General features: G+C 39.8%; 1 protein-coding gene across 1 annotated transcript in view; it reads left to right on the top strand.

Annotated features, from left to right (window-relative positions):
• ARFGEF1 (ADP-ribosylation factor guanine nucleotide-exchange factor 1 (brefeldin A-inhibited)) overlaps window positions 1-24578 on the top strand; it is a gene marked incomplete at its 5' end in the record, with an annotated part of 32883 nt that extends 8305 nt beyond the window's left edge. Inside the window, 29 exons of the mRNA XM_008935814.1 lie at window positions 957-1056; window positions 1331-1470; window positions 1575-1683; window positions 2693-2894; window positions 3948-4059; window positions 5183-5388; window positions 5488-5572; window positions 6196-6367; window positions 7550-7701; window positions 8939-9067; window positions 10091-10249; window positions 10618-10768; window positions 12402-12492; window positions 13629-13669; window positions 13776-13945; window positions 14569-14720; window positions 14881-15053; window positions 16069-16229; window positions 16871-17001; window positions 18292-18421; window positions 19433-19568; window positions 19656-19794; window positions 20199-20268; window positions 20846-20975; window positions 21781-21920; window positions 22041-22209; window positions 22895-23033; window positions 23576-23693; window positions 24414-24578. Of these exons, the coding sequence (XP_008934062.1) occupies window positions 957-1056; window positions 1331-1470; window positions 1575-1683; window positions 2693-2894; window positions 3948-4059; window positions 5183-5388; window positions 5488-5572; window positions 6196-6367; window positions 7550-7701; window positions 8939-9067; window positions 10091-10249; window positions 10618-10768; window positions 12402-12492; window positions 13629-13669; window positions 13776-13945; window positions 14569-14720; window positions 14881-15053; window positions 16069-16229; window positions 16871-17001; window positions 18292-18421; window positions 19433-19568; window positions 19656-19794; window positions 20199-20268; window positions 20846-20975; window positions 21781-21920; window positions 22041-22209; window positions 22895-23033; window positions 23576-23693; window positions 24414-24578 (3972 nt within the window). The remainder of the gene's footprint in view (window positions 1-956; window positions 1057-1330; window positions 1471-1574; window positions 1684-2692; window positions 2895-3947; window positions 4060-5182; window positions 5389-5487; window positions 5573-6195; window positions 6368-7549; window positions 7702-8938; window positions 9068-10090; window positions 10250-10617; window positions 10769-12401; window positions 12493-13628; window positions 13670-13775; window positions 13946-14568; window positions 14721-14880; window positions 15054-16068; window positions 16230-16870; window positions 17002-18291; window positions 18422-19432; window positions 19569-19655; window positions 19795-20198; window positions 20269-20845; window positions 20976-21780; window positions 21921-22040; window positions 22210-22894; window positions 23034-23575; window positions 23694-24413) is intronic.
• Window positions 24579-24780: the final 202 nt, after the last annotated feature.

Raw genomic sequence — 24780 nt, 5'->3', positions numbered from 1 at the left:
ATTAGTTGTATCAACACCTTTATTAAAATTTTATGTCTTCCTGTCTTTGGATTGCATGAAGTTGTGGCTGAAATCAGTCGAGTACTCTTGAGTATATTTAAGGGCTTGTAAGTGTTTGATCTGTTGTGTTGAACTCCACATATTTTGTCACGCTGTTTCCTTTGTTAAGACTAGTGACTGGGATTGTCCTGTGTGCCTCTTTTCCCCAAAGAGGCCAGTAAAATAGAAATACTGTTAGCACATTTTGCTTGAAGAAATAGCTTACCATCAAAGTTGCTTGAAGAGCAGTGTTGCTGTTTTTCCCTGAATATGTGACTTAAAGTGAAATTAGCCTTATGCTTCTCTCCAGCTGGCTAATAGCATAAAAATGTCTAAAAATTTTGTAATACATGGGATTATCTAATATTAAATGAAATGCTGTGCCTGACCAGTACCCTTCTTCCAATAATCTAATACTGTAGAATGATTCTTTTGCGTCAGGATATTTCCCTTCTAATGAAGATCCGATACTTTAAATTGGCACAAGTGGCTGCTTTTTATGTTTGTGCCACAATATCATCATCTCCTAGAGAAATTATTTTATGATGAGGTAACACCACTCCTTTCAAAATCCCAAATGAACTTGTAACAGCAACTTAGACTTCTTGTTAGGCTAATGGAACCTCAGGACTTCACATCATTCCAGGTTCTTCTGGGGTTGAGTGATTAGAATATAAACCAAACTTTAAGCTGGACAAAACTCCAGAAATACATGAGTAATAATTCACATTCCTAATTTGACTGTATAAAGCATAAATTGTATTCAGTCTTTTCCTCCTTTTTTTCTTCCTGTATCTCTTGTACCTCTCAAGTGCTTGCTTTTAAAATTATGTCAAAATTCTGGCTGTCAAAGTTAGTGACTGTCTTTGTAATATGTGGGTTTTTTTCTTTCTCCCTCTTCCTGGAATATTTGTTAGGTTTTCTTCAAAGAAATTTTCTTGTACATCTTGGAAACTTCGACTAGCTCATTTGATCATAAATGGATGGTTATCCAAACACTGACAAGGATATGTGCAGGTATGAAGGACCGTTTGGTTCTAGTTTTTGTGTTTTTATGCTAGAACACAAAACTACTTTCCTTTCATTAAGTGATCATTTAGTTGTGGAGTCTCCTTCTCTACTGAGATTCCAAACCTGCCTGGACACAATCCTGGGCACCCTGCTCCTGGTGACCCTGCTGGAGCAGGGGGTTGGACAAGGTGATCTGTAGAGGTCTGTTCCAACCCTTACCAGTCTGGGATTCTGTGGTCTAGTTTTTGTTCCAAGTTTGACAGTGTAACTTTGTTTGTAGATGCCCAGAGTGTAGTGGACATCTATGTGAACTACGACTGCGATTTAAATGCAGCAAATATATTTGAAAGGCTGGTTAATGACCTGTCAAAGATTGCTCAAGGAAGGGGGAGCCAAGAACTTGGCATGTCCAATGTTCAGGTAAAAATTCCACCAGACTTTATGAAGCATCATATTTCTTGGCAGGATAGGTTAACACTAAACACTTCATTCCACTAATGTATTGCTTTTGGAATCTCTTATAGGAATTAAGTTTGAGAAAAAAAGGATTGGAATGTCTAGTGTCAATCTTGAAGTGCATGGTGGAGTGGAGTAAGGATCAATATGTAAATCCCAATTCTCAGACAACACTTGGTAAGACACGAGAAGTGTTTCTTCTGGCTTTAGTGAAGAGGTGCTGAAGGAGTTTTAGTGCATTTTTCCACTGTTTTGATAGGGTTAGTGTCCAGATTGGTAAAACCTCTTGCATTAAAAAAGAGAAGAAACTTTTTTTTCTTTAGTAGTAATATTGGTAAGTTTGGATTGGTGTCATTTGAACAAATAGTCTTGCAGTGTCTTTTCTTGATTGTATGAATTCGTAGTATGCTACTGCACCAAAAATTACTAAATCATGTTATTTTCTGTATTTCTAATTTTAAAAGGATCACAAAACTTACTTTGGAGCTCTCTTAATTTTATCTCGCTTCATACTGATTAAATTATTACTGAAGCAAACTGGATGGAGAGCATTTTTTTTAGTATATTAACATATTGTTATAGAACTTCTAGGGTTGTAAGCAGTAAAGTAATTAAAACTTCACTTGTTTTAATTTTGTTTCCATCTGACCTGTACTGGTGTGATGGTCACTAAGGTGACCATCTGATCTGTACTAAGACAAAAAGTACTAAGGTTATGCCGGAATTTTCAGATTGTTTAAAGTTGGTAGGTGGTTAGCACAGAGGTGTTGGTGAACTGAGAGCACCAGCTCCTTGGCATATCTGATCAGAAACACTTTTAGACACTCTAATTCAAAAACATAGAATGGTTTGCTTCAAGTCAAAAGTAGCATTGGACTTGAAAATAAAAGATCTGTAGTTGGGTTCCTAAAGTGTCTTTTTTTTTTTTTTTTCCAAGTGCCTACAAATTATAGTTATAATTTAAGTCTTAAATTTCAGGTATGTATGGACTGAATGGATGCTCCTTGGTATGATGTAGTAATTTGTTTTGTTTTTCTGCTTTTGCTTTGGCTGGGAAAATATTTGTATAAAGCTAAACATATCCTTGAGTATAACCCCAGTAAGTTTTAGAAGCCTTCAGAGAGGGTTTGAAGAATATCCTGTGATTTCTTTTCTTTGTATGTATATAACCCTTTCCAATTTATAGGCCAAGAAAAACCTGCAGAACAGGACAGCAATGAAACCAAACCCCCTGAGACAATTAACAGATACGGAAGCTTGAATTCCTTGGATTCTACTGCTTCATCAGGAATTGGCAGCTACAGCACACAGATGTCTGGCACTGACAACCCAGAGCAGTTTGAGGTCCTAAAGCAGCAAAAGGAAATAATAGAACAAGGAATTGACTTGTGAGTGCCCTTTTATCACCCATGGGAGGGTGGATTCTTTTGGAGCTATGAAGATTCCTGGGTTTTTCTTCCTTCTCCTCATAGATATTCATCTTGTGTTAGGAAAAAAACGGGATGTAACAGCACTTCCTCTGGTGAATGGTGCTGAGTGGTGTCCCCTTTGGAGCCTGTCAACAGTGTTTTGTGTTAACCTAATTCCTCACAGCTAGAAGATGAGTACTCTGAATGTTTGTTCTTTTTTCTCCAGACCTGCTTGCCTAAAATAAAATTTTTATATTTGGATAAAAAGAACATTGAACTCATGTGATGAGTTGAATATGACCTGGTTTAGTGTACAAGTTAGTGATGAAAGTGCCTATTTGCTTAAGAACTTAAGAATCAAGTTATACGCTTCCTTTCATTAACTTGTCATAATTACAACCAGATAATAGCATAATTTCTCAGTGCAGTCTGACATGAGTCTTCTGTGTGGTTTCAGCCATCTCACCTCCATGAGGTCACTTTATGGAAAAGGAGAAGGTTTCTGTAGTGTAGTTCTCGATCCCTGAACAAACATGTCTCAGTCCTTTAGGGTTTTGCTTGGTTTCAGTTACGTGGTTCTGTGTCTTCTACATTTCCATTCTTTCAGGCAACTCATGGATTTCTTGATTGTTTCATGCAGATTTCAGAAAGAACAGAGTGAAATTGTTCCTTTCCAAGCCAAGACTTTGCTATTTCTTTGGAATATTTTTTTCTTCATGAGTGCCAGAGTAACTGATGGTGTTCAGCTCTTTTTACTGGGAGCTTCTTGGCTGCCATGTTGACAGTTCCATAGCAAAGAAGGACAGGGGGCTGTTTACAGTAGAAAAGTACCCCATAAAATCATCCAGTAATGATGGGAATAATCATAGAAGGGAGTAGCTCATTCCTATCTAATGCACAGTTTAATAAAGGAAAAATATTGAATCCGTATATTTTCATCCAAAATTACTGAATCTCTTTGCATAAGCTGGTATGGCTTTGTACATGGGCAAAAGAGTTAACTCTCATTCCATTCTGATCTTGGTTGTACAGATTCAATAAGAAACCAAAGAGGGGGATTCAATACCTGCAAGAACAAGGAATGCTTGGCACTACCCCTGAAGATATTGCTCAGTTCTTGCATCAAGAGGAAAGATTAGATTCAGTAAGAAAACTGTTTTCCTGACAGTTGTTTTTGCTTATGCCAATGTTATTATACTAATTGCAAATCACATGATAGTGTTTTAAAGTGTGTAATGTTATTGTACAGTGAATAAAAGGAAACTTCTCACGCTTCTAAAATTTGTAAGCTCAAGGAATTTGAAGTATGCATTAGAGCTCTACCCTGTACTCTGTGCATCCTGCAGCTCAGCAGAGTCTAAAGGGAAAGGCTGACCTACTTGACCTGACTCAAGACTTGTACTTAGTTGCTAGTGTAGCTAGAAGCCACTCTAATAAACCGTATATACTTAAGCCCAGTGAGGGACTGTCAGAAGTAACTGTCCTTCAGAGATGGCAAAAACATACTGTGGTGCAACAATATGACAAGCATTCTTTTGCTGCCGCCCAAATGAAAGTTATTTAATTTAGATTAGTTCTTTGATTTTATTTACAGCTAGCAGCTGTTGCTGGACTTGGAGGGGTCCCACACTGCCTGGTTGAGGAGGGTGGGTTCTGAAACTGCAGTCTGCACTGTTGTTTGGTAGCCACCCTGGCTCGTTTCTGAGGAGGGACTCCCATGTGTCCATGCTTGCAGCTGTGACTTTGGTCACAGATTTCACTATAAGAATCAGCCATCAAAACAAATTTTTAACCTCAATTTATATAGACAGGCATCTTTATCTGGATGCACAGTGTTTTTCACTGCACTGTGTTGGCATTGACAGTGATCAGCTTGGATGTATTTGATTACCAGCTACTGATACTGGAGCATCACTGGCATCTGTTTGAGGTCTGTACTCCAGTGGCAATAAAGTTGAATTTTGTGAGCTTTTCATCCCTGTGGTAAATATTCCAGCTGCGAAATCATTGCAACAGAGAGCAGTCAATCACTGGTATTATTGACCGATGGAAAGTAAGCATATATGAGCTTGTAAGAGCATTTTGATGGAGTATATAGCCAAAATACTTTGCTTCAGAGTGAGGAGGAGAAGCAGGAACATGTCTCAGTTAACTGCACAGGCCTCTGTTCATGTGAGGTATATGGGCAGTATGACTCTGTTGTTCTTATTTGCTCTGTTTTTTTCCAATGTAAATGCACTAGTTTGTCTTTTCTATTCTTATTTTAGACTCAGGTTGGGGAGTTCCTGGGAGACAATGATAAATTTAACAAAGAAGTGATGTATGCATATGTAGACCAACACGACTTTTCAGGGAAGGATTTTGTTTCAGCTCTGCGCCTGTTCCTAGAGGGCTTTCGGCTCCCGGGAGAGGCTCAAAAAATTGATCGCCTAATGGAGAAGTTTGCTGCTAGATATTTAGAATGTAACCAGGGGTAAGCCATATGTTGTCTTCAGAACTTTGGAAAGCTGAATAGTAAGGAAAAAAATCCTAATATGTTAAATTTGCTGTTTTTTCTCCTCTCCCCCTTCAGGCAAACCCTTTTTGCTAGTGCAGATACTGCATATGTTTTAGCTTACTCAATTATCATGTTGACAACAGATCTTCACAGTCCACAGGTATGTTGCTAGAAAAATACTTGTCTAGTCCATAGACATCTAGCTTTCAGGCTTCGTGACAGTGTAATTGTAAAAGCTTCATGTTCAATTTAACACCTGCACGGGTGTAAGAAATTCAGTGGCTTAAGTCTGTGCATCTTTTAAGTAACAGTATTGCATTTTGTAAGTGTTGAGATTCTAAAGTTGTTCTGGTTACACCTTTGCTGTGAGGTATTTCCCTGCTCAGTGTTGAACAGGAATTGTGTGGTGATTAGCCACCATCATTTAAGCAAAATCTGGAAAGAATATTGAACTCTTAGGAGACTTTGGGTTTATATTTAAAACAGGTAGCTTAGTCTGTACAACAAGATAAAAACACTATTTGGTTTTGGTTTTTTTAACTGTTTCTCCCATTGCTCTGCGGAGCCTACTGAGTATTTATGAGTATTGTAATGTCCACGGGGCTTTGTGGTGTGTTGTAGATCTGACAGTGTAGTCTTGTGTGTGTTGGATACTTATGTCTTCTGGATGGGCAGGTTTGTCCTTTATGGTAACTTCTCATCTATTCAGCTGCTTTAGAGGTGGCATTGTAACTGCTCTGAACTTGCCTCCTCTGTTGATATTAACATCTGTCTGGCTTTCAGGTTAAGAATAAAATGACAAAAGAACAGTATATTAAGATGAATAGAGGTATCAATGACAGCAAAGATCTCCCTGAAGAATATTTGTCTGCTATCTATAATGAAATAGCCGGGAAGAAGATTTCAATGAAAGAAACAAAGGAATTAACAATACCCACAAAATCCAGTAAACAGAGTAAGTAGTTGCAGTATTAGCTTTCTTCCAAGTGTTGTCTCCTCGGTGTCAGGAAGCTGTCTCCTTTTTAAAACGAGAGATGAGTGAAGTGAGCACTGCTTACTGACTCGCAGTGAGCCCTAACTTCTAATGTTGTATCCTCCTTTTAATGTGAGTGCATGAAACCTGGGCTAAGTGCAACTGCTTATTTTCACTTTGCATCTGAGTTCCTGGTACATGGTGCATTGACCATGGAGAAGACAGGTCTTCTTGTTCAACAGCAACACAGGAAAATGTGTTTGAGGGCTTTCTGAAGTGATGGTGTGTCTGCCAGGCATCATGCAGAACACACACAGTATTTGTATCTTCTGTTTCTGAGGTAACCATTGTGTTTTGCTGCAGTAAGCAATCTGTCATCTTCAAAGAGTTTGCATTATTTGATTTCTAGGGCCCTGATTAATGCACCTTAATTATCTTTTCCTATCTCTAATACCAGAAAAACTTTTGTATTTTGCACCATGTGAAGGTTCAGGTGTTACTCATTCTAGTTTTTCTACAGAGAACATTAAGAAATGTGACTTTCTCCCAGCATAGTCAAGTTTGTATACTTTTAAGTCCTAGATTAGTATTATGACCAGATTGCTTACAGGAAATTTGCATCTGGAAAACAATCCCTCTTATTTTCAATATTTGTTCAATGAGCAAAATGGTTTTACTGTAATTTTAAAGAAACTAATTATTGCTTTCTACTTGAGTTTCTGTTTCTTGACAAGGTGGGGGTCCACTACTGAAATGAATAGGTGATTAAGGTAGTTCTCCCTCAAAAGAAGGACATCCACTTATTTTTGTTGTTATTTTCTGTGCTGATAGATTGCAATGAAACTTCTGCTCACTTTAAATTTAGCTTAGTGGATGTGATATTTGTGCGGTCAGTTGAGGTGATGGAGAGGTAATACTTATTGCACAAGTATAAACTCTGTAAAGTTCTAAAATTAGGCTGTATTTCATACATAAGTTTGCCTTAAGTTAAAATTGATCTATATTGTAAAAGAAATATCTTGTTGGTGTGGTAATCTCAGAACATAAATATAATAGAAAAATTTCCTCTGAGTATGGCACTTAATGGAAAATTTAAAATTGTTATATTTCTGAGGACACCACTGCTAAAGATGCACAAATGAGAGGATAAAAATGTGTTTACAGGTGTTGCTAGTGAAAAGCAGAGAAGACTCCTGTATAATCTGGAAATGGAACAAATGGCTAAAACAGCAAAAGCTCTGATGGAGGCAGTGAGCCACGTTCAGGCGCCTTTTACCAGTGCAACACACTTGGAGCATGTGAGGCCCATGTTTAAGGTGAGAGACGTGGTTAGATAGTGACCTAGAAAATCACATTATTTCTTAATACAAAATACCTTCTGGTCTTTGGCTTAACTACCACTGAAATAAATCATTGGGCACTTGTGCTTTCATTTGCTGGCCTCCTGCAAGTCCTGGTCCTGGTATGGGCCCTCTGTGAGCTCCTCCAGCAAGGTGAAGTCTTAGACTGCCATTGCCATGAGAAAACGGTTCCCTGGAGTGATGTGCAGTGAGGTCAGGTTGAGCCCCAGGCCCTGGCTCATGAATCACAGAATCATGGAATTGTTTACATTAGAAGAGACCTTTAAGATCATCAGTACAACTGTTAACCTGACACTGCCAGGTCACCACTGAATCACGTCCCTCAGCACCACATCTCCACTTTTTGGAAACCCCTCCAGGGATGGGGACTCCACCACTGCCCTGGGCAGCCTGGGGCAGGCCTGGACAACCCTTGCAAAGAAGAAATTGTTCCTTATGTCCAACCTAAACCTCCCCTGGTGCAACTTGAGGCCATTTCCTCTTGTCCAGTTGCTTGTTCCTTGGGAGAAGAACCCGACCCCCACCTGGCTCCAGCCTCCTTGCAGGGAGTTGTTGGGAGCCAGAAGATCTCCCCTGAGCCTCCTTTTCTCCAGGCTAAATAACCCCAATCCTCTTCTTGTTGTTGTCTTGGTGTAATTTTAGTGGAATTAATAAAGCTGGCTGCCTTGTTTTTTACCTTGCTCTTTTTTTTTTTTTTTCCCCTTTCCTTTCTGGTGTTATCAGGACAAACTTTGCTTATTTAAGTACATACTTTTCATCATAAAGGGATAAAGGAATCTGCTATACACTGTGTTCGTTCTTGCAGTAACTATATAAATACTTTTTATTTCTCACTGTGCAAAGATAAAGGCTATCCTGGGAATACCAAAAGTCCAATAGACATCTAACAGGCATAGCTTTGGGGTTTCAATTTTCCCAGTTATCTGAGGATGGTTGTGTTCATTGGTCACTGAAGAAGAGTCCTTCTGAGGGGAGCATCTGCATGGCTTTTGTCTGTCTCATAGCTTTTCTAACCATATTTCTGTCCTGTTCTCATGGCTATTCCATTCCATCTCCTTTTTAGCCAAAGGCAACTTGAAGGTTAATGATGCGAGTTAAGGGTGGAATTTACACTTCAGCAAGATGTCGAATATAACGTTCCCTTCAAGTACTAGCAGTTGCTAAGGTAACTTCTATTTTGCATATATTCCAGCTGGCATGGACACCTTTTCTAGCTGCCTTCAGTGTGGGCCTACAAGACTGTGACGACACAGAAGTCGCCTCTCTTTGTTTGGAGGGCATACGATGTGCAATCAGGATTGCTTGCATTTTCAACATTCAGGTAAAAAAACTAACTTTGAGACAACACTTTGTGTGTTACCAAAGTGTTAGTATGGTTCCTGTTAGTTCTTGTTCCTGAAGCTATGGTCTGCAGTACCATGAGGCAGCTTGCTTCTGCAGTCACTCCTTAATCTGATACTTAACTGGAAGTATTTTAAATAAAGTGACCTTTGTTTTTCCTGGCGTTCTCTGATGAAGTGCCACCATGCCTATGTACTGTATCTTTGTTTTCCTGCAAGTTGACTTCTTCAATGTTAAAGTACTTTCTAGCTGCACTACAAAGCTCTTTAGCTTTGTGTTGCTTCATAAAGTCCTTCTGGCCTGTTTTGTAAGTTAGGTAATGTGCCTGTGAACTGTTTGAAGTACTGTTCTCGACTACGCTAATCTGAGACTTCTATAATTAGATACTATTTTAACAGTTATGGCACTGGAAATGTCATTCCTGATGTAATGCAGGAATGTATCTTGCATGAAGCACAATGCCAAGAATTCCAGACTCTCTGGCTCCAGAGGGTGACTGTTGTTAAACTTGGGTGCTGCTTTTTTTAATCATCATCAGTGAACATACTATTATGTTATTGTAGACTACTAGTTAATAAATGGAATATTGGCCTCTCATGAGTCCATTGTAGGGACAGCTGAAGAGAGGCAAGCAAATTGTATCTGTTTGACATTGCATTATTTCATGTGCACACTGAAAACATTAAAAAACCAAACAAACAACAAAACTAAAAAAAACCAACAACCTTGTAAGACTAACTTTATGTAAAAACTGTTGAACTGTGACAGGATAGTGAATGCTTTGCTTTCCTCTCCCCTTGCACATGCGTTTTAGAGATGTAACTCTCACCAGAATGTAAATAATGAGATATTTTCACTGTGCAGAATGCTTTGGAAATTCAGTTCTAATAAGAGAAAGGTAAGTGATGTAGCTGCTGAAGTCACACACATTGTACTAAGAAGAAACAGAGAAAATACTTGCAAGACAATTTTAATCTATTTTTTCTTCTTCTCCCACATGTAGCTTGAAAGAGATGCCTATGTGCAAGCATTAGCAAGATTTACGTTACTCACAGTGAGTTCTGGTATTACTGAAATGAAGCAGAAGAATATTGACACAATTAAAACTCTCATCACGGTGGCTCATACAGATGGAAACTATTTAGGAAACTCCTGGCATGAGGTACAAGAGTCAGTTGTACTTAAACTAAGAAAGCACTTGTACTGATTTTGAACACAGTGGTTTGCATAAACACAGTGGGGTTTAGATAAGTGCCAAGTGTGTACTTTTGTTCATACAGTATGTAGAATTGAACATTATGCAGCCAATTAAAGTAACAAAACATGTCAAAGTGAGAAATAAAATTGAGAGACTCAGCCAATAGTATTTAAACTCATACTCATTTTAGAAAAGCAGAAATACTTGTCTGACCTTGAGCATTTAGAATTCTTTTCTTCTGAAGAGTTGCCTAAAGATTATCTATTTATTTATTTATTTCCTATGTCAAACTACTTTTTCCTGATAACAAACTTCTTCATTCTCTGGAATAGATTCTAAAATGCATCAGTCAACTTGAACTGGCACAGTTAATAGGAACTGGAGTGAAACCTCGCTACATCTCAGGGACAGTGCGTGGCAGGGAAGGTTCTTTCACTGGAACAAAAGATCAGGCTGCTGATGAATTTGTGGGGCTGGGACTGGGTAAGTAATGCAGACATGAAGTATTTCATTTAATGGGCTTGGTTCAGACAGATATCAAAGTTTGTCATTTGTTTTTGTCACTGTTTGTTGACTGCGAAGTTTGGAGATGAAGTAGTCCTTGTAAAGCTGTCTTAGGCTTTGAATAGATCTTGTCCTATTTTGGGAATATTTGTTTTGCTCTGTTCAGTATTGTGAGGATGGGAGAGTGGGAAATGTGGGAAAATGCTGCATTGTTCATTTCTGTTAAAGCACAAATAAGCATGGATAAGCATGTTACCAAATAAGCATGGATTGCTGGTGGTATGACCAGATGTGATAATATTGCAACATTAGTGCACCAGGTGTCTTACAAAACAGGCAAGTTAGTATGTGTAGGTTAAGCATCCTGTTAGGAAACAGCAAGAAGTAGGCAATATTCAAACCGGGTGGGAGATAAGTTTAGCTTAAATTCTAAAATTCTGTTACATCCTGTTTTGGTTACTTTGGTACCGAGTAAGTACTTTTTTTAGGTTGGCCTGAGAGCCAAAATTTACTTTGTAAATGAGGTCATTTTTTCATATCCTCCTAGAAAAGTGTACTAGTCTTACTTTAATTTATCCTTAAAATGTTTATTTACATTTATTTATTTATTTTAATGGGAACACAGTTAAAAGACACAGAGATGTACATTATTAGGAAACTGTGGAAGCATCAAGAAAGTCCCTACATTCCATCTGACTGTTAGAAAGTTTCCATTTTAGTGTGACACTCAGTGTCTTCTGCCTTTTGAACAACTTCTCCTACAGCCAAGTAGAAGTTTTGTGTTCCCTCAATTTTTTCATGTCACTTTTGTCTCCCTTGGCCTGTCCCTTTGTCCTCCCCTCACCTTGCCAAGAGCTGCTGAAGGTAAACCTTGTGCTTGGAAATTAATGAGTCTGCCAACATCTCATAGACTGAGCTGCTTCTTTCCCTTCTAATATGCATTCTTCACTCCAGTGTTCCTTGATGACCTATCCAGCTCTGCTATTCCCAAATCCTGGTGATGTGTCTACAATGAAGTGACTTGTCTTTAAAAATTTTAAGGCCTAAGAGCTCAAGAATGTCAACTGTAGTCAGGTGTCTCTAAATCATATTTGCTAGTCGTTGGTGTAGAATCCAGCTCATAAAGACATTTTTCCCCTCTCAACTGCATTTCAAAGGGAACTAGTCTATGCCCAAAAACATCAAATGTTTCTGATTTGAATTTTTGGAATACTTGTTACAGTGCACATGTGGAAACTTAAATCTTTTTATTTCAGATCACTTTAGCCTTATAGGAAAATCCCTAACTCAAAGGAATTTGGTTTCCATGCACTTAAGGACTATTAGAGCATGGTCATTTTCTCACCTGTTTTGGTTTTTTCAATCTTCTTCACAAATCCTGTGTTGCAGGTACTTTAACTTTCTTTCTATGATGACCACAAAGTATCCTTTGGAACTGTGGAACCATTGACTAAGATGTCCAGCTTATGCAAGGGAAATGAATAATGTACTTCTCTTTTTTTGTGAATTAAAACTGTATTTAATTATACTGGTGGTGGCACAGCTTTTCTTCTTCTTTCCTAGCCCCTTCTGTGTTATCTCTTACCCATTTGTCAAATTTTGTTCTCCATAGTTGGTGGAAACGTGGATTGGAAGCAGATTGCAAGTATTCAGGAATCAATTGGTGAAACCAGCTCCCAAAGCGTGGTTGTTGCTGTAGACAGGTATTGTGTTAAATTCACTGTTGCCTCCTCAAGCTTTTTTAGCAACACTTAAATACCTTGTGCTAGTAACAGGACATTAATAGTTTAGCCCTATTTGGAAAAAAAACATGTAAATATTACCATATTCAAGTGCTTTTTGGTTTCGTGGGTTTTTTTTCTTTTTTTATGGAGCAGAGGTATTTTGGCAAGAAGGAACAGAGCAAAGATAAGGCAGGAAGCCATTTTACTGAGAGCAAATGATTCCAGGGGAGTTGGAGAGTGAAGGCTGCTGTACAGCCTGGTGAATCATGATCTCCTATATATAGTAGCACAGAGCAACTTTCATCGTGCCTTAGTGCAGGGAGCATTATCGACAGACCCTTTTTCTTCTAAATGTAATTACTGACTCCTTGCTTTCCTTTCTATGAATCACATTCATCATAACTGGATTTCATCAGGCATAATACACATCGTAAATATTCCTTGTTTATATCATGAAGTACTGATCAGACCGGAGGGTTAATGGATCTTGCTCTCTCAGCATATAAATTAGAAAACATCGTTTTCTTAAATCATTGTCAGAACTGACAGTCACAAGGGGACTCTTTCTGAAGGCCTAGAGCATTTCTGTGATGGACTATAGGCAGCGAGATCAGAGTCAGTTCTGTGGAAGCTGCCTTGCAGTAAAATCACATCAAGCAATCTGGAGGCTTAGTATCAAACACAGAATAGCTCTTTAGGTTTGCAGTATTTCTCCCCACTTCATAATGGGAATTGTTTCAAGTATCCATTTGTTGTGGGAAATGTGAATTATGCTCTCTGGAGAAATTTGACTTGGGTATTCAGAGCAGGGCTGAGTATTTTCTAAATTGACATTGTTCATTAGTCACTGTTGAGGAGCAGATGCTGTTAGAAACAAGGCTCACCTCCAGTCTCCACACATGCTTATGGGGATTACTTTCAAATATTAGAAATAATGGAAGTCATTCTGATTTTATTTTCCAAGTTCAGCACTTTTCCAGAATGACTAATTGTTTTTTAATAAATAAAAGTAGTCTGGGAGTGTCTGTATATTTATTTTTTTTTTAAATCCTGAATACATGCCTAATAGATGATTTTTAAGAAATCGTAACAATGTCTTAAACTGCACTTTACAGAATATTTACGGGATCTACAAGGTTGGATGGAAATGCTATTGGTAGGTTTTATATTTTTTTTAATTCCTCCCTCCCCCATAAACTACAAAGCAGCTTTGTCTTAAACCTTGGGAGAACATTGCATTAAAACGTGTGGTCCTTTCGCAGTGGATTTTGTGCGCTGGCTCTGCGCAGTGTCCATGGATGAGCTGCTGTCGGCCACCCACCCTCGGATGTTCAGTCTGCAGAAGATTGTGGAGATTTCTTACTACAACATGGGCCGGATAAGGCTGCAGTGGTCTCGAATCTGGGAAGTTATTGGAGATCATTTCAATAAGGTATCCCTGTCAGTGGTTATCCTGCATGCTCCTTGAGCTACCGATACAGATAAATTTCATTTAAAGATTGGTTGGAACAGCTCATGCTTAGCTGAATTATACCATTTTTTTTCTGTCCTTTTGTGTAAGTAGCTTCAGACACAAAACAAAAATTGTAAAGCTGGAAGTGTCTGTGAGAGTCAGAAGTACACAGTATAATAAATGTATAAATAAGAGGTGAAGTTATTTATCATGAACTGGGTCTAGAATTGGCTGCCTTTAGCTTTGTGTTCTAATTTTCAGGGGTGTTTTATGGAGCTCAGCGTAAGAGCGTGTTTTCTGTCCAAGTCTAAATTGGCTATTTATCAGGTGAATGTTTGACATGCACTATTAATACAGCTTGCTGAATTCTTTCTAGACAACTTGATTACTTTTAGAAAGTTTTAAATGCTAGAATACAAAACGTAGAAAATAGCTGGATTTGGTTAGGGATTATTGCGTGATTTATGGAATTGGTTACTGTTTAATTTAGTTAATTTTCCAGGGCTGCTCAGTTGTCCATTACCAAATATGAAGGCAGCTTGGGTTGGACCTGTAAGAGTTCTGATGCAAGCTTACTATGCATTTCTGTTATACCTCATCAGGTTGGCTGCAATCCCAATGAAGATGTAGCTATTTTTGCAGTAGATTCATTAAGGCAACTATCAATGAAGTTCTTAGAAAAAGGAGAACTTGCTAATTTTCGATTCCAGAAGGACTTCCTAAGACCATTTGAACATATCATGAAGAGAAACAGGTAATAGCATACAATTAACTGAATTACCTAGGATCATAAACACCAGCTTTTGCAATTAATGTTTTAAATGGTTTTGTAAACTCAGTTGCTGGAGAATTACACTCTTTTAATTGATCATGTAATTTTGTCCAAACCATTATTGTTCATTATCTTAATGTAGGTCTCCTACCATTCGGGACATGGTTGTGCGGTGTATTGCACAGATGGTAAATTCCCAGGCTGCTAACATTCGTTCTGGCTGGAAAAACATTTTTTCAGTATTTCATCTGGCAGCCTCGGATCAGGATGAGAGTATCGTGGAACTTGCCTTCCAGACTACGGGACACATTGTCAGTGAGTATCGATGACACCAGGGAAGCACATGGGACTCCGGAGGCTGAGAAGCTTTGTTTCTCTGGTGCCATTCCAGCCCATCTCTCAAATCACTTCATGCTTTACAAGCAGTGTTTTATATTTTAAACCAATCCTCTGGGAGAATACTTAAGAAAATGATTCAATAAGGTTATCGTTATCTGATTTCCTTTATGCCTCTTAAAAAAAGAAAATGGCCTGTTTGTAGCATTTAGTAGTAAAACAAGTCAAGCCTGAGATAATTTTACTTAATACGTACACTTTTAAGTGAAGAATTTTTTTTTCCCCAGAAAAAGAAGTATAGTCACTTTACTACAATGTTGTTTGCTTAGCTTTCTCCTTGTTGCTGAATTCTGCTAATCTGTGGCCCTGTTGAGGAGAAAGTGCTGAGCTAGGTGGTACTATGTTTTTGTGGTTGTTTTTTTTTTATTTTTTTTTTCTTTGTTTCTTTCTTTGGTTGTGTGGGGTTTTGTTGTTGTTTCCTTCCCACCCCATCATTCTAATCTAGATTTCAGGCTTTAAGTGCCATAAGGGATCTCACTATTCTTTCTCAGCCTCCACAAGTTCCTACAACTTTTTTAAGCATTGATGGAGAATGTTTTTTTTCCTCAGAAGTGATTATTTAAAATGAAGGGAACAGGGCCAATCCTTTTGTGGCTGTATCTCCATGCTTTTTGCAGCCCTCTGCAGCTCTGGTCACAGAGGCCTGTGTTAAGCAGCAGCCTATTGCTCTGTTCCTGCTTACTGTTAAATTCCTCTCCTTTAGACTAGATACTACCTTGATTTATTTTGGATACTTACTGTCAAAACAGAATGCTCTCTGGGTGATTTTTTTTTTTTCTGGTTGAGCATTCATTTTTCAGTTTTTATTACTACTCAAGCATTTCATAGCATCAGTCTCTCAAGAATTCTGTTACAATCAATTTGTATTAGATTTAATAGATCTTAAAACATGCCTTTTTTTTTTTTCCCCCTTCTGTTCACGCTTTTCTGCCAGCACTTGTGTTTGAAAAACATTTCCCAGCAACCATAGATTCCTTCCAGGACGCAGTGAAGTGCTTGTCCGAGTTTGCCTGCAATGCAGCCTTCCCAGATACCAGCATGGAAGCGATCCGCCTCATCCGCCACTGCGCGAAATACGTCTCTGACAGACCCCAGGTACAGCCTCCAGGGACTGGGTCATACAGCTGCTTCACTCAGCTGGGCTTTCCTAAGGAAAAGGGGTACTCATGCTAACCTTATTGGCTTCCCTTCAAGTTTCAGAGGTCGGTGAGAATTGTAGTTTATTCAGAAGCGATAGGAGTATAAAGCTGCACAGGCTTTGAAAGTATTGGCAATTTTTTTCCCCTCTGATTCCCTGCTGCCCCTCCCCAGTTCCACTGGGGGGTCACCTTCCTGAGAGCTGCCGGGAATCAGCGTATCTCAGGATCTGCTCGCCACTGAGGTTGTGAGGAATGTGCAATGGCATCAGCAAAAACACTTGATATTCTCAGGGTGTTATGGTGGATCCTCACCTTCAGTCCTGACTTTGTAAAAAGAAAGTAAGAGACTTGGACTGAACTGCCAGCAAAAACTGGTGCTTGAATGTATCATCTCATCTATTTTTAGTGTATTTTTCATAATATACTAAGCCTTGCTTTGAAAAACACTTCACCTTCTCAGTACTGTTTTGGTTGCCAGCTCGCCTGAGGTACCAGGGTGCAATACTAGTACAGCAGAGATTGCTGTTTACAGCCAAAGTGTGCTTTATTTGGAAGAAGCTAACTCTTACAACTCTCTCCCTGTGCTTTCTTCTAAAGGCATTCAAGGAATACACAAGTGATGACATGAATGTAGCTCCTGAAGACAGAGTGTGGGTGCGAGGATGGTTCCCAATTCTGTTTGAGTTGTCCTGTATCATCAATAGATGCAAATTAGATGTAAGAACCAGGTAACAATCAGTATTTGTAATTTGAATTTTCAAAGGTTTATTTTACGATTCTAAAATAGAAACAACTCTCTTTGTAAATGTGACCGTTGTGAAATGACTGAAGTGTTTAATAGCACTGTGGGAACGCCAGACTTCTTAAAAAACACCTAGTAGGTGCTGGAATGTAGAATTTAAGTCTGTGTTCTTGACACATGAAGTCTTTGTCTTCTGTTATAATAGTAATGAAGTTACGTGGTCATGATAGCATTATGTTAAGATAGATAAGTATTCTGTTTCCTTAAAGTTATAAATATGCAAATAGAATCTTAGAGTTGTTTTGTTTGGAAGGGACCTTTAAGATGACCAAGTCATCCCAGCCCTGCCAGGTCACCACATGTCCCTCAGCACCACATTTCCACGTCTTGGAAACCCCTCCAGGGATGGGGACTCCACCACTGCCCTGGGCAGCCTGGGCCAGGCCTGGACAAACCTCTAGAGGAAGAAGATTTTCCTCCTGTCCAACTTAAACCTCCCCTGGTGCAACCTGAGACCATTTCCTCTCGTTCTATCACTTGTTCCTTGGGAGATGAGCCTGACCCCCACTTGGCTCCAGCCTTCTTTCAGGGACTTGTAGAGCACCATTGGTGCCGGTTTATGAAGAATAGCCATGAAATCACAAAGATAAGAACTATTTAAATAGTTCATTTGAAAATAATTTAAAGCAAATAATTTAAAGTAAATAAAAACATAGTGACTTTTGTTTATTATAGAACCTATTAACTATTTAAAACATCTCAGTACAACTTAGAATGCTAATGCAATGTGTAGGTTTTGTTTTGATGGACTCCCAACAGCAAAATTCTGTTGGAATCTTTTTTGGTTTTAATTAAAACTCATGCCCCCAGTCCTGCCTGCCTTCCTGTGTCTTGTCCATCATACTTCCTGTGAGGGATTTAAAACAGGTTTTATACTGTCACTGATTAACCACCTGAGGATTGCAGAAGCAGTTAAAAAGCAACCAGCTATCCCTGAACATGGCTTTTCACCTGGTAAGTGTTTTCTGTTGAGGTGGTGATGGTAAATATGAGAGGTTGTATACAAATCATTTTAAATTTACACATCTATGTGCAGACTGTGCATCTGGACTCCCTTTGTAGCTGGTGAGAAGACTAATATCTGTTTCTAGCCCTCTGTATTTCTCACCTGGAAATACTTGTTCCTTAATTTTCCTTGCTGTTACAGATGGACATATTTGATTTAGTGCATGTCTTTTTGTAACTCTTAATAAATGTTGTTCTTTCTTCATTTCAGGGGTTTAACAGTGATGTTTGAAATAATGAAGACATATGGCCATACTTATGAAAAACACTGGTGGCAAGATTTGTTTCGGATTGTCTTCAGGATATTTGACAACATGAAACTGCCAGAGCAGCAGACTGAGGTGAAAAAGCTGGGGGAGAGAATTTACATGAGATCTAGATTTAGAGCAGAAAACCTGATTAGCAGTATAAGCTCTTCTCAAGGAATGAAGGAACAAAGCTTGTGTGGTTCACCCGTAGTTCCAGTACCCTTATTTTGGTTTACTAGTGTTCTGTCAGAGGTATTGTCACTTTTCTTATTTTTTAAATCATGTGTGTAAAAGGTCTAGTAACTTAAAAACAATAGAAGAATAGCATAAAATGCAACTTCTAGAGTTGGTAAGAAAGCTTTTACACATGGCTGGAACCTGAGACATCATTTCATGCAATGGAACAAGGCTGATAATCAGCAGTGAAGTCACAGTTAGAAGCTCTGCTAGTTCAGATGAACTAGCCCCACTGATGACTGGGGAAAAAAACAAACCAACCAACCAACCCCAAACAAACAAAACTACCCCAGACCAGCAGTGCTTTCACTGTGCCCTTTTGACCAGCCAAACAGGTTTTGACCTGCCAAACTAGGCCCAGGGACTGTCCTAACAAGGAAGTGGAATTGAAATGGGCTAGCTAATGTAAATTGTTAATATTAGAAGTTTGATCAAAACTGTCAGCTGTTTGGGAGGGTCTGTTTGACTACTTTAGAAGGAAATGTCTTGCTTTCTAAATGCTTGTTCCCTGGAAAATATTTGGAAGAAACACAGAAAACTTAGTTTGGTGTTAAACTATTAAGCTAGGGCAGGGTCAGTTAGACACTAAGTTTAATGTCAGACTTGCTATTTGATGATGTCAGTGCTTGTCAGTCCTGTAATCTGGCTTCCAAGAATAATTGTTGGTCTGTTTCTGTAGTTTTTTTTCAAGCAAAGCAAAACCTGGAGCTGCACATTTTGGGGGGGGGTTTGAGATAGAGAAAAGAATGGCATGTCACTAGATGTGAGTGACACTAGAGTGAATCCATGTGTCCATCTGCCTGCAGGGATGTGTGTCCTGGAGTTTCACTTCAAACAAAGCTGTAACTTTCTTTGTTCCACTCCTAGAAAGCCGAGTGGATGACAACCACTTGCAACCACGCACTTTATGCAATATGTGATGTGTTCACACAGTACTTGGAAGTCCTCAGTGATGTTCTTTTGGATGACATCTTTGCCCAGCTGTATTGGTGCGTGCAGCAAGGTAGGACTGTACCAAATTCTGCTCAACAGCACTGATGTTTTACTATGTTGAGTGTGAATGAACAAATGCACTGTTTGTCTTTTCCAGACAATGAGCAACTGGCACGGTCTGGTACAAACTGCTTGGAGAATGTTGTCATCCTAAATGGTGAAAAGTTTACCCTAGAGATCTGGGATAAAACTTGTACTTGCATGCTGGATATTTTCAAAACTACAATCCCTCATGCGTAAGACAACTGTTAATATTTATACAGTTATTTATATTTAGGACCAATATTTAGGCCCACTAATGGCACTCGATTTTATTTCAGTTTGGCCTAATGCCAAATCAAGTATTTCTGAAAAAAATTAATTGCCTCCACATAATCCAGTTCTCCATCCGAGGCAATTTGTAGAGATGCTGAAGTTCAAAAACCACAATACTTAAATTTTTCAGTATGTGTGAAAGAATAAGATGTATATATAAATGGAAATTACTTTAGTAGTCTATGAAGTATCTATATCCACCTCTTTTTATGTTTGGATTCTATTAAGTTAAACTAAAACATAAACCAAAGTGGGCTTCTTAAAATATTGGTTCTGATTTGTATGTCAAACTTAATAAATTTGGTACTGGTTTTTTGCTTCCAAGGCTGCTGACTTGGCGACCAGTCAGTGGGGAGTTTGGCTCTGGATCTTCCTCTGATGCAAAAGAAAAACTGGTAAGCTGCTGAAATAAAATATTTTTTAACAGCTTGCAAGAGTTTGATACAAATCTGTTGTGATGTAGAATAAGGGCAAAGTATACTTACTTTAAATCCAATTTAATTTACTTGAAAAAGTTTTTTTTTGAGATAAATTGCTATTTAATGCTTTAAAATGGCAAGGAACTGAGAGACATTTGTCTGCAGCCACAGCAGCTCCAGAAGTTTGCTGTAGGTCATGTCTCTGATAACCCTGTAGCAAACCTCATACACTTTGTGTGGTGAAAGTCAAACCAGCTGTTGGCCAACACACTGAACACTTGGGTGGCAAACAAAAAACCCTGTGCAAAATGCTGCCCATTGACTTCCCTGTGTAATTCAGTATTTATTCCTCTTTAAGTTTTCAGTTCTTTCTTAGGTCATCCTTTTAGTACATCTGTCTTGAATGCTAATATCACATAAAACTAAAGTGAATTAAAAAGTGCAGTGTTGAAACAGGCAATGTCTTAAGCTATGAAGAGTACAGTGCTAGTGACAGTTAGCTCACAAAACTTGTCTGTAAGTTAATTATGGTTTTTTTTCACTTTCTTTTCAGGACACAATCTCACAGAAGTCAGTAGATATTCATGATTCTATTCAGCCTAGGTCATCCGATGGTCGTCCATATCAGCCCAGCACACGGGCCACAGTAGCTGAAGAACTGAGTAAAACGAGGCCAACAGCAAGTGGGTGTTCTGTTGTGATTTGGCATTTTCTGTCTGTTAACAGTTGTGTTCAGCTGATGTTTGAAATCTTTAGTTGCAGCCCCAGCTATCACTTTAGAAACATGTCAAGAAAACCACATTGGTTAAATTTTCATCTTTGTGTAGTATGACAGAATTCTGTTGTGGGTCCATGTTTTTGCCCTGTACTTCCAAAATTTATAGTTCAGCTTCTAACTGAAGGGCTTTTTACCCAAAGCAAAGTATGAAAAATAATTCTCTTATAATGCTCAGTAAAAGAGAAGATTTTTTTTATTTTTTTTTTTATTTTTTTTTTTTGCTTAAGAACCAAGTTCTCTCTCTGCAGAATGCAACAGAAGCAATAACTGGGGGGGAAGCGTATTTAGACTGATTTGAACACAGTACATCAGACTCTTCAGATACTTGTGCAGAGTTACATGTTGATGCGTAAAACTCTCATATCTAGTGGTTTTAGTGCTTGCCACAAGTACAAACAAGCATTGGTGATACCGGCACTGTCCTGAGCCACTCGTTTTGCTGATTTTTAGGCAATGTTGAATATTTGTCTAATATATGGCAGGTGACTTTAAAGTTAAGTAATAGGACTTTTTTTAACCTGCCAGTTGCTACCATGGTGATCAGTCAGAGTTTTAGAAGAGTCATGCGGATGGGTGGATTCCAGGTTTGTTTTACGTATGTGCCTGAAGCTCAACTGTTCTTCAGCTTACCCCCAAAACAGACCAAAAAGGAAAGAAGTTCTGCAGTTCTTCAGTTAACGAGCAATTTTTTTTTTTTCTTTCCTGTGCAGAATTTCCAGAACAGAAGTTATTTGCTGCTCTTTTGATCAAATGTGTTGTACAACTGGAACTCATTCAGACCATCGACAATATTGTGTTCTTCCCAGCCACGAGCAAAAAGGAGGACGCAGAGAATCTAGCAGCAGCACAAGTGGGTAGAACCAACAAGTATCTCCATTTTCAACAGTTTTTATGTAGTGGATAAAATTTCAGAAACCCCTATAATTGTGACATGTGTGACTTTTTACTTTAAATATCTTTTCTTTACTAGAGAGATGCAATAGACTTTGATGTCCATGTGGATACACAAGACCAAGGGATGTATCGTTTCCTAACATCACAGCAGCTTTTCAAGCTTCTTGACTGCCTGCTGGAATCCCACAGGTTTGCTAAAGCATTTAACTCCAACAACGAACAAAGAACTGCTCTCTGGAAAGCAGGTGAGTCAGTCACCTTTGAGAAATATTTTGTAAGAATGTTACTGTGCTTTGAATTGACTGAAAATAGCCAAAATGATGCTGGATGTAAAACTGGCTGTCAGGCCATAACTTCACAACCCTGGAACCCCAAAGTGGAGGAGACCTCATCCATGCAGGTGCAGGTATCTCCTGGATTTCCTGCAGTTGAAGGTTTCCCTTGGTTACAGCTGACAAGCTGTTCCCTGGTGTAGGAGCTGCAGGCACAATACCCCAAAACTCATTAGGGGGGTTGTTTTATCTACCAGTGTGTACGTGAAGAATACATCATTTTCTGGGAGATGGGCTCTCTGTAGCATGGTGTTCGACCTGTTCCTTGTGCCCGTTAACTGTACTCATGTTTGTAAAGGTGAAGGCACACTGGGAATATGCAGCGAGCTGTTCTGTGCCTGCACAGACCCCCTTCAGCTGGAGGCAGGCCGTGATGTTATTATTCATGGGTGTAAACGTGGGTGCCAGGCACAGTTGTGGTCTGTGTGTACCTAGGTTGATCTTTAGCCGTGCTCCCCTGCACTGAATGTGGAGAGGAGCTATTTGCAAAAGGCGGTTCCTCGACCTGTCTGTGTGCAGGAGATGCTTGGAAGCAGGGGACTGCAAGGAAAAATGTCTGCTGGACCGAAATTTGAACAGATGCTTGGACTTTCTCTAGGTTTCAAAGGCAAATCGAAGCCAAATCTCCTGAAGCAGGAGACGAGCAGCCTGGCCTGCGGGCTGCGCATCCTGTTCCGCATGTACACGGACGAGAGCCGGACCAGCGCCTGGGAGGAGGTCCAGCAGAGGCTGCTGAAGTAAGGGCCCCACGGCTGCACCCCGGCTCCTGCTGCGGGTGGGGCGGGACCTCCTCTGCATGCAGGAAACCCCCAGAGCTCACCCGGGCGGGTGGTGGGCGCAGCTGACCTGGAGAGCTTCTACGTGGTGTGGAGAGTTCTGCGCCTCCAGCTACTGTTGCCTCTGCTCTTGGTTCTCAGGACAGGTTTTGCAGCAAAGAACAAAGGTTTTTGTCACCTTTGTTTTGGTATTGCAGAATCCCAGCACAGTGGGGGCTGGAAGGGACCTCTGGAGATCGTGCTCCAGCAGGGTCACCTAGGGCAGCTTACACAGGAACACATCCAGGCAGGATTGTTACAGCTCCTCTTTAAAAAGAGAAGTAATTCTCACCTAACTTCTCTCCTCTCTTTGTTGTCATCTGCAGGAAGGAGGTGTGTTGGGTGGCAGTGCTGTTCTGCCCCAGGGCTCTGCACTGGTGTCCTTGCAAAGCCAAAGCTCCTCTCTGCAGAAGTAAAAGGTTTGTGACTAATTTTTGTCACTAATTTTTGTCTTCTGTCTCCAGTGTCTGCAGTGAGGCCCTGAGCTACTTCCTCACCCTTACGTCTGAAAGTCACCGGGAAGCCTGGACTAACCTATTACTCTTATTTTTGACTAAAGTCCTGAAGATAAGCGATGAAAGGGTGAGTAACTGCTTGGCATGGCAAATTTAAGACAACATTGACTGGTAGGAGGTAGTTCCAGGCCTGTTCTTCACACACAGTTACACACTTGATATTAAAAGCTACCGCTGCTCCATGGACACCCTTTGCTGAGAGAACATACCGTGAAACTGCACGTGACAGATACTGGCAAAGTAGTGAGTGATGAAGCAGAATGTGTCCTGAGAAATCCCAGGATATGCTCAAGTCCTTCAGAAATATGTGTCCAGTAGCTTTTGCTCCCCTGCTCCTGCTGAGGAAGAGAATTAGTGGCCAATATTTCATTCCAAGAAATAATACCCGTTTCTGCTTCCAGTGTTACATGTACATCACATTAACTTCTTCAAAGTAATTCCACTGTAAATAAATCTATATCTAGATTCCCCCTCTATTTCTAACAAAACTTGGCTGAAATATTAAGCGAAAGGGGCCAACTGCAAGAAAAAAACTTAACCAGTGATAATAGAAAAATTCTTCCTCTTGAGGAATAAGTATTGCAAGAGTCAGTGTGGAGGTCGAGTGCCAGAGTACATCACGGCCTCGTTCCAGCCCTGCTGGCTTCAGCTGGAAAGGTGTTTCTGCTCCTCACTTTGTGGTTTCTCACCTTGACTTGGGAGAGTATTGAACATTCCTCACTTCCCCCCAGCACTTTCGGAGGCGTATTGGTGCATAACAGAATCCTTCTGTTTGTTTTCTCCTCAGTTCAAGGCTCACGCCTCCTTCTACTACCCTCTGTTGTGTGAAATCATGCAGTTCGACCTGATTCCTGAGCTGCGGGCTGTTCTGCGGAGGTTCTTCCTGCGGATCGGTGTGGTTTTCCAGATATCCCAGCCCCCGGAGCAGGAAGCTGGGATGGGCAAGCAGTAGCAGACAGGGACTGAGTAGTGCTCCGATTCTGAGCTTCTGCTCCTCAGCTAGAGCAAAGGACCAAGCAGCAGCGGAGCTGTTCTGTCCAGAAACCCAGCAGAACGGTTTGTGTGTCCGAGGGTTAACGGTACGGGTGCTGACAGCGCGACACTCCATCCCCTTCCCTTCCCGATGGATCCTCTCTGCCTGGCTCCTGATGAGC

The sequence above is a fragment of the Merops nubicus genome, unplaced genomic scaffold, assembly GCF_000691845.1.
Source record: "Merops nubicus isolate BGI_N331 unplaced genomic scaffold, ASM69184v1 scaffold20172, whole genome shotgun sequence".
Classification (NCBI taxonomy): Eukaryota; Metazoa; Chordata; class Aves; order Coraciiformes; family Meropidae; genus Merops; species Merops nubicus.
This window is presented reverse-complemented; position numbering and strand designations above follow the sequence as displayed.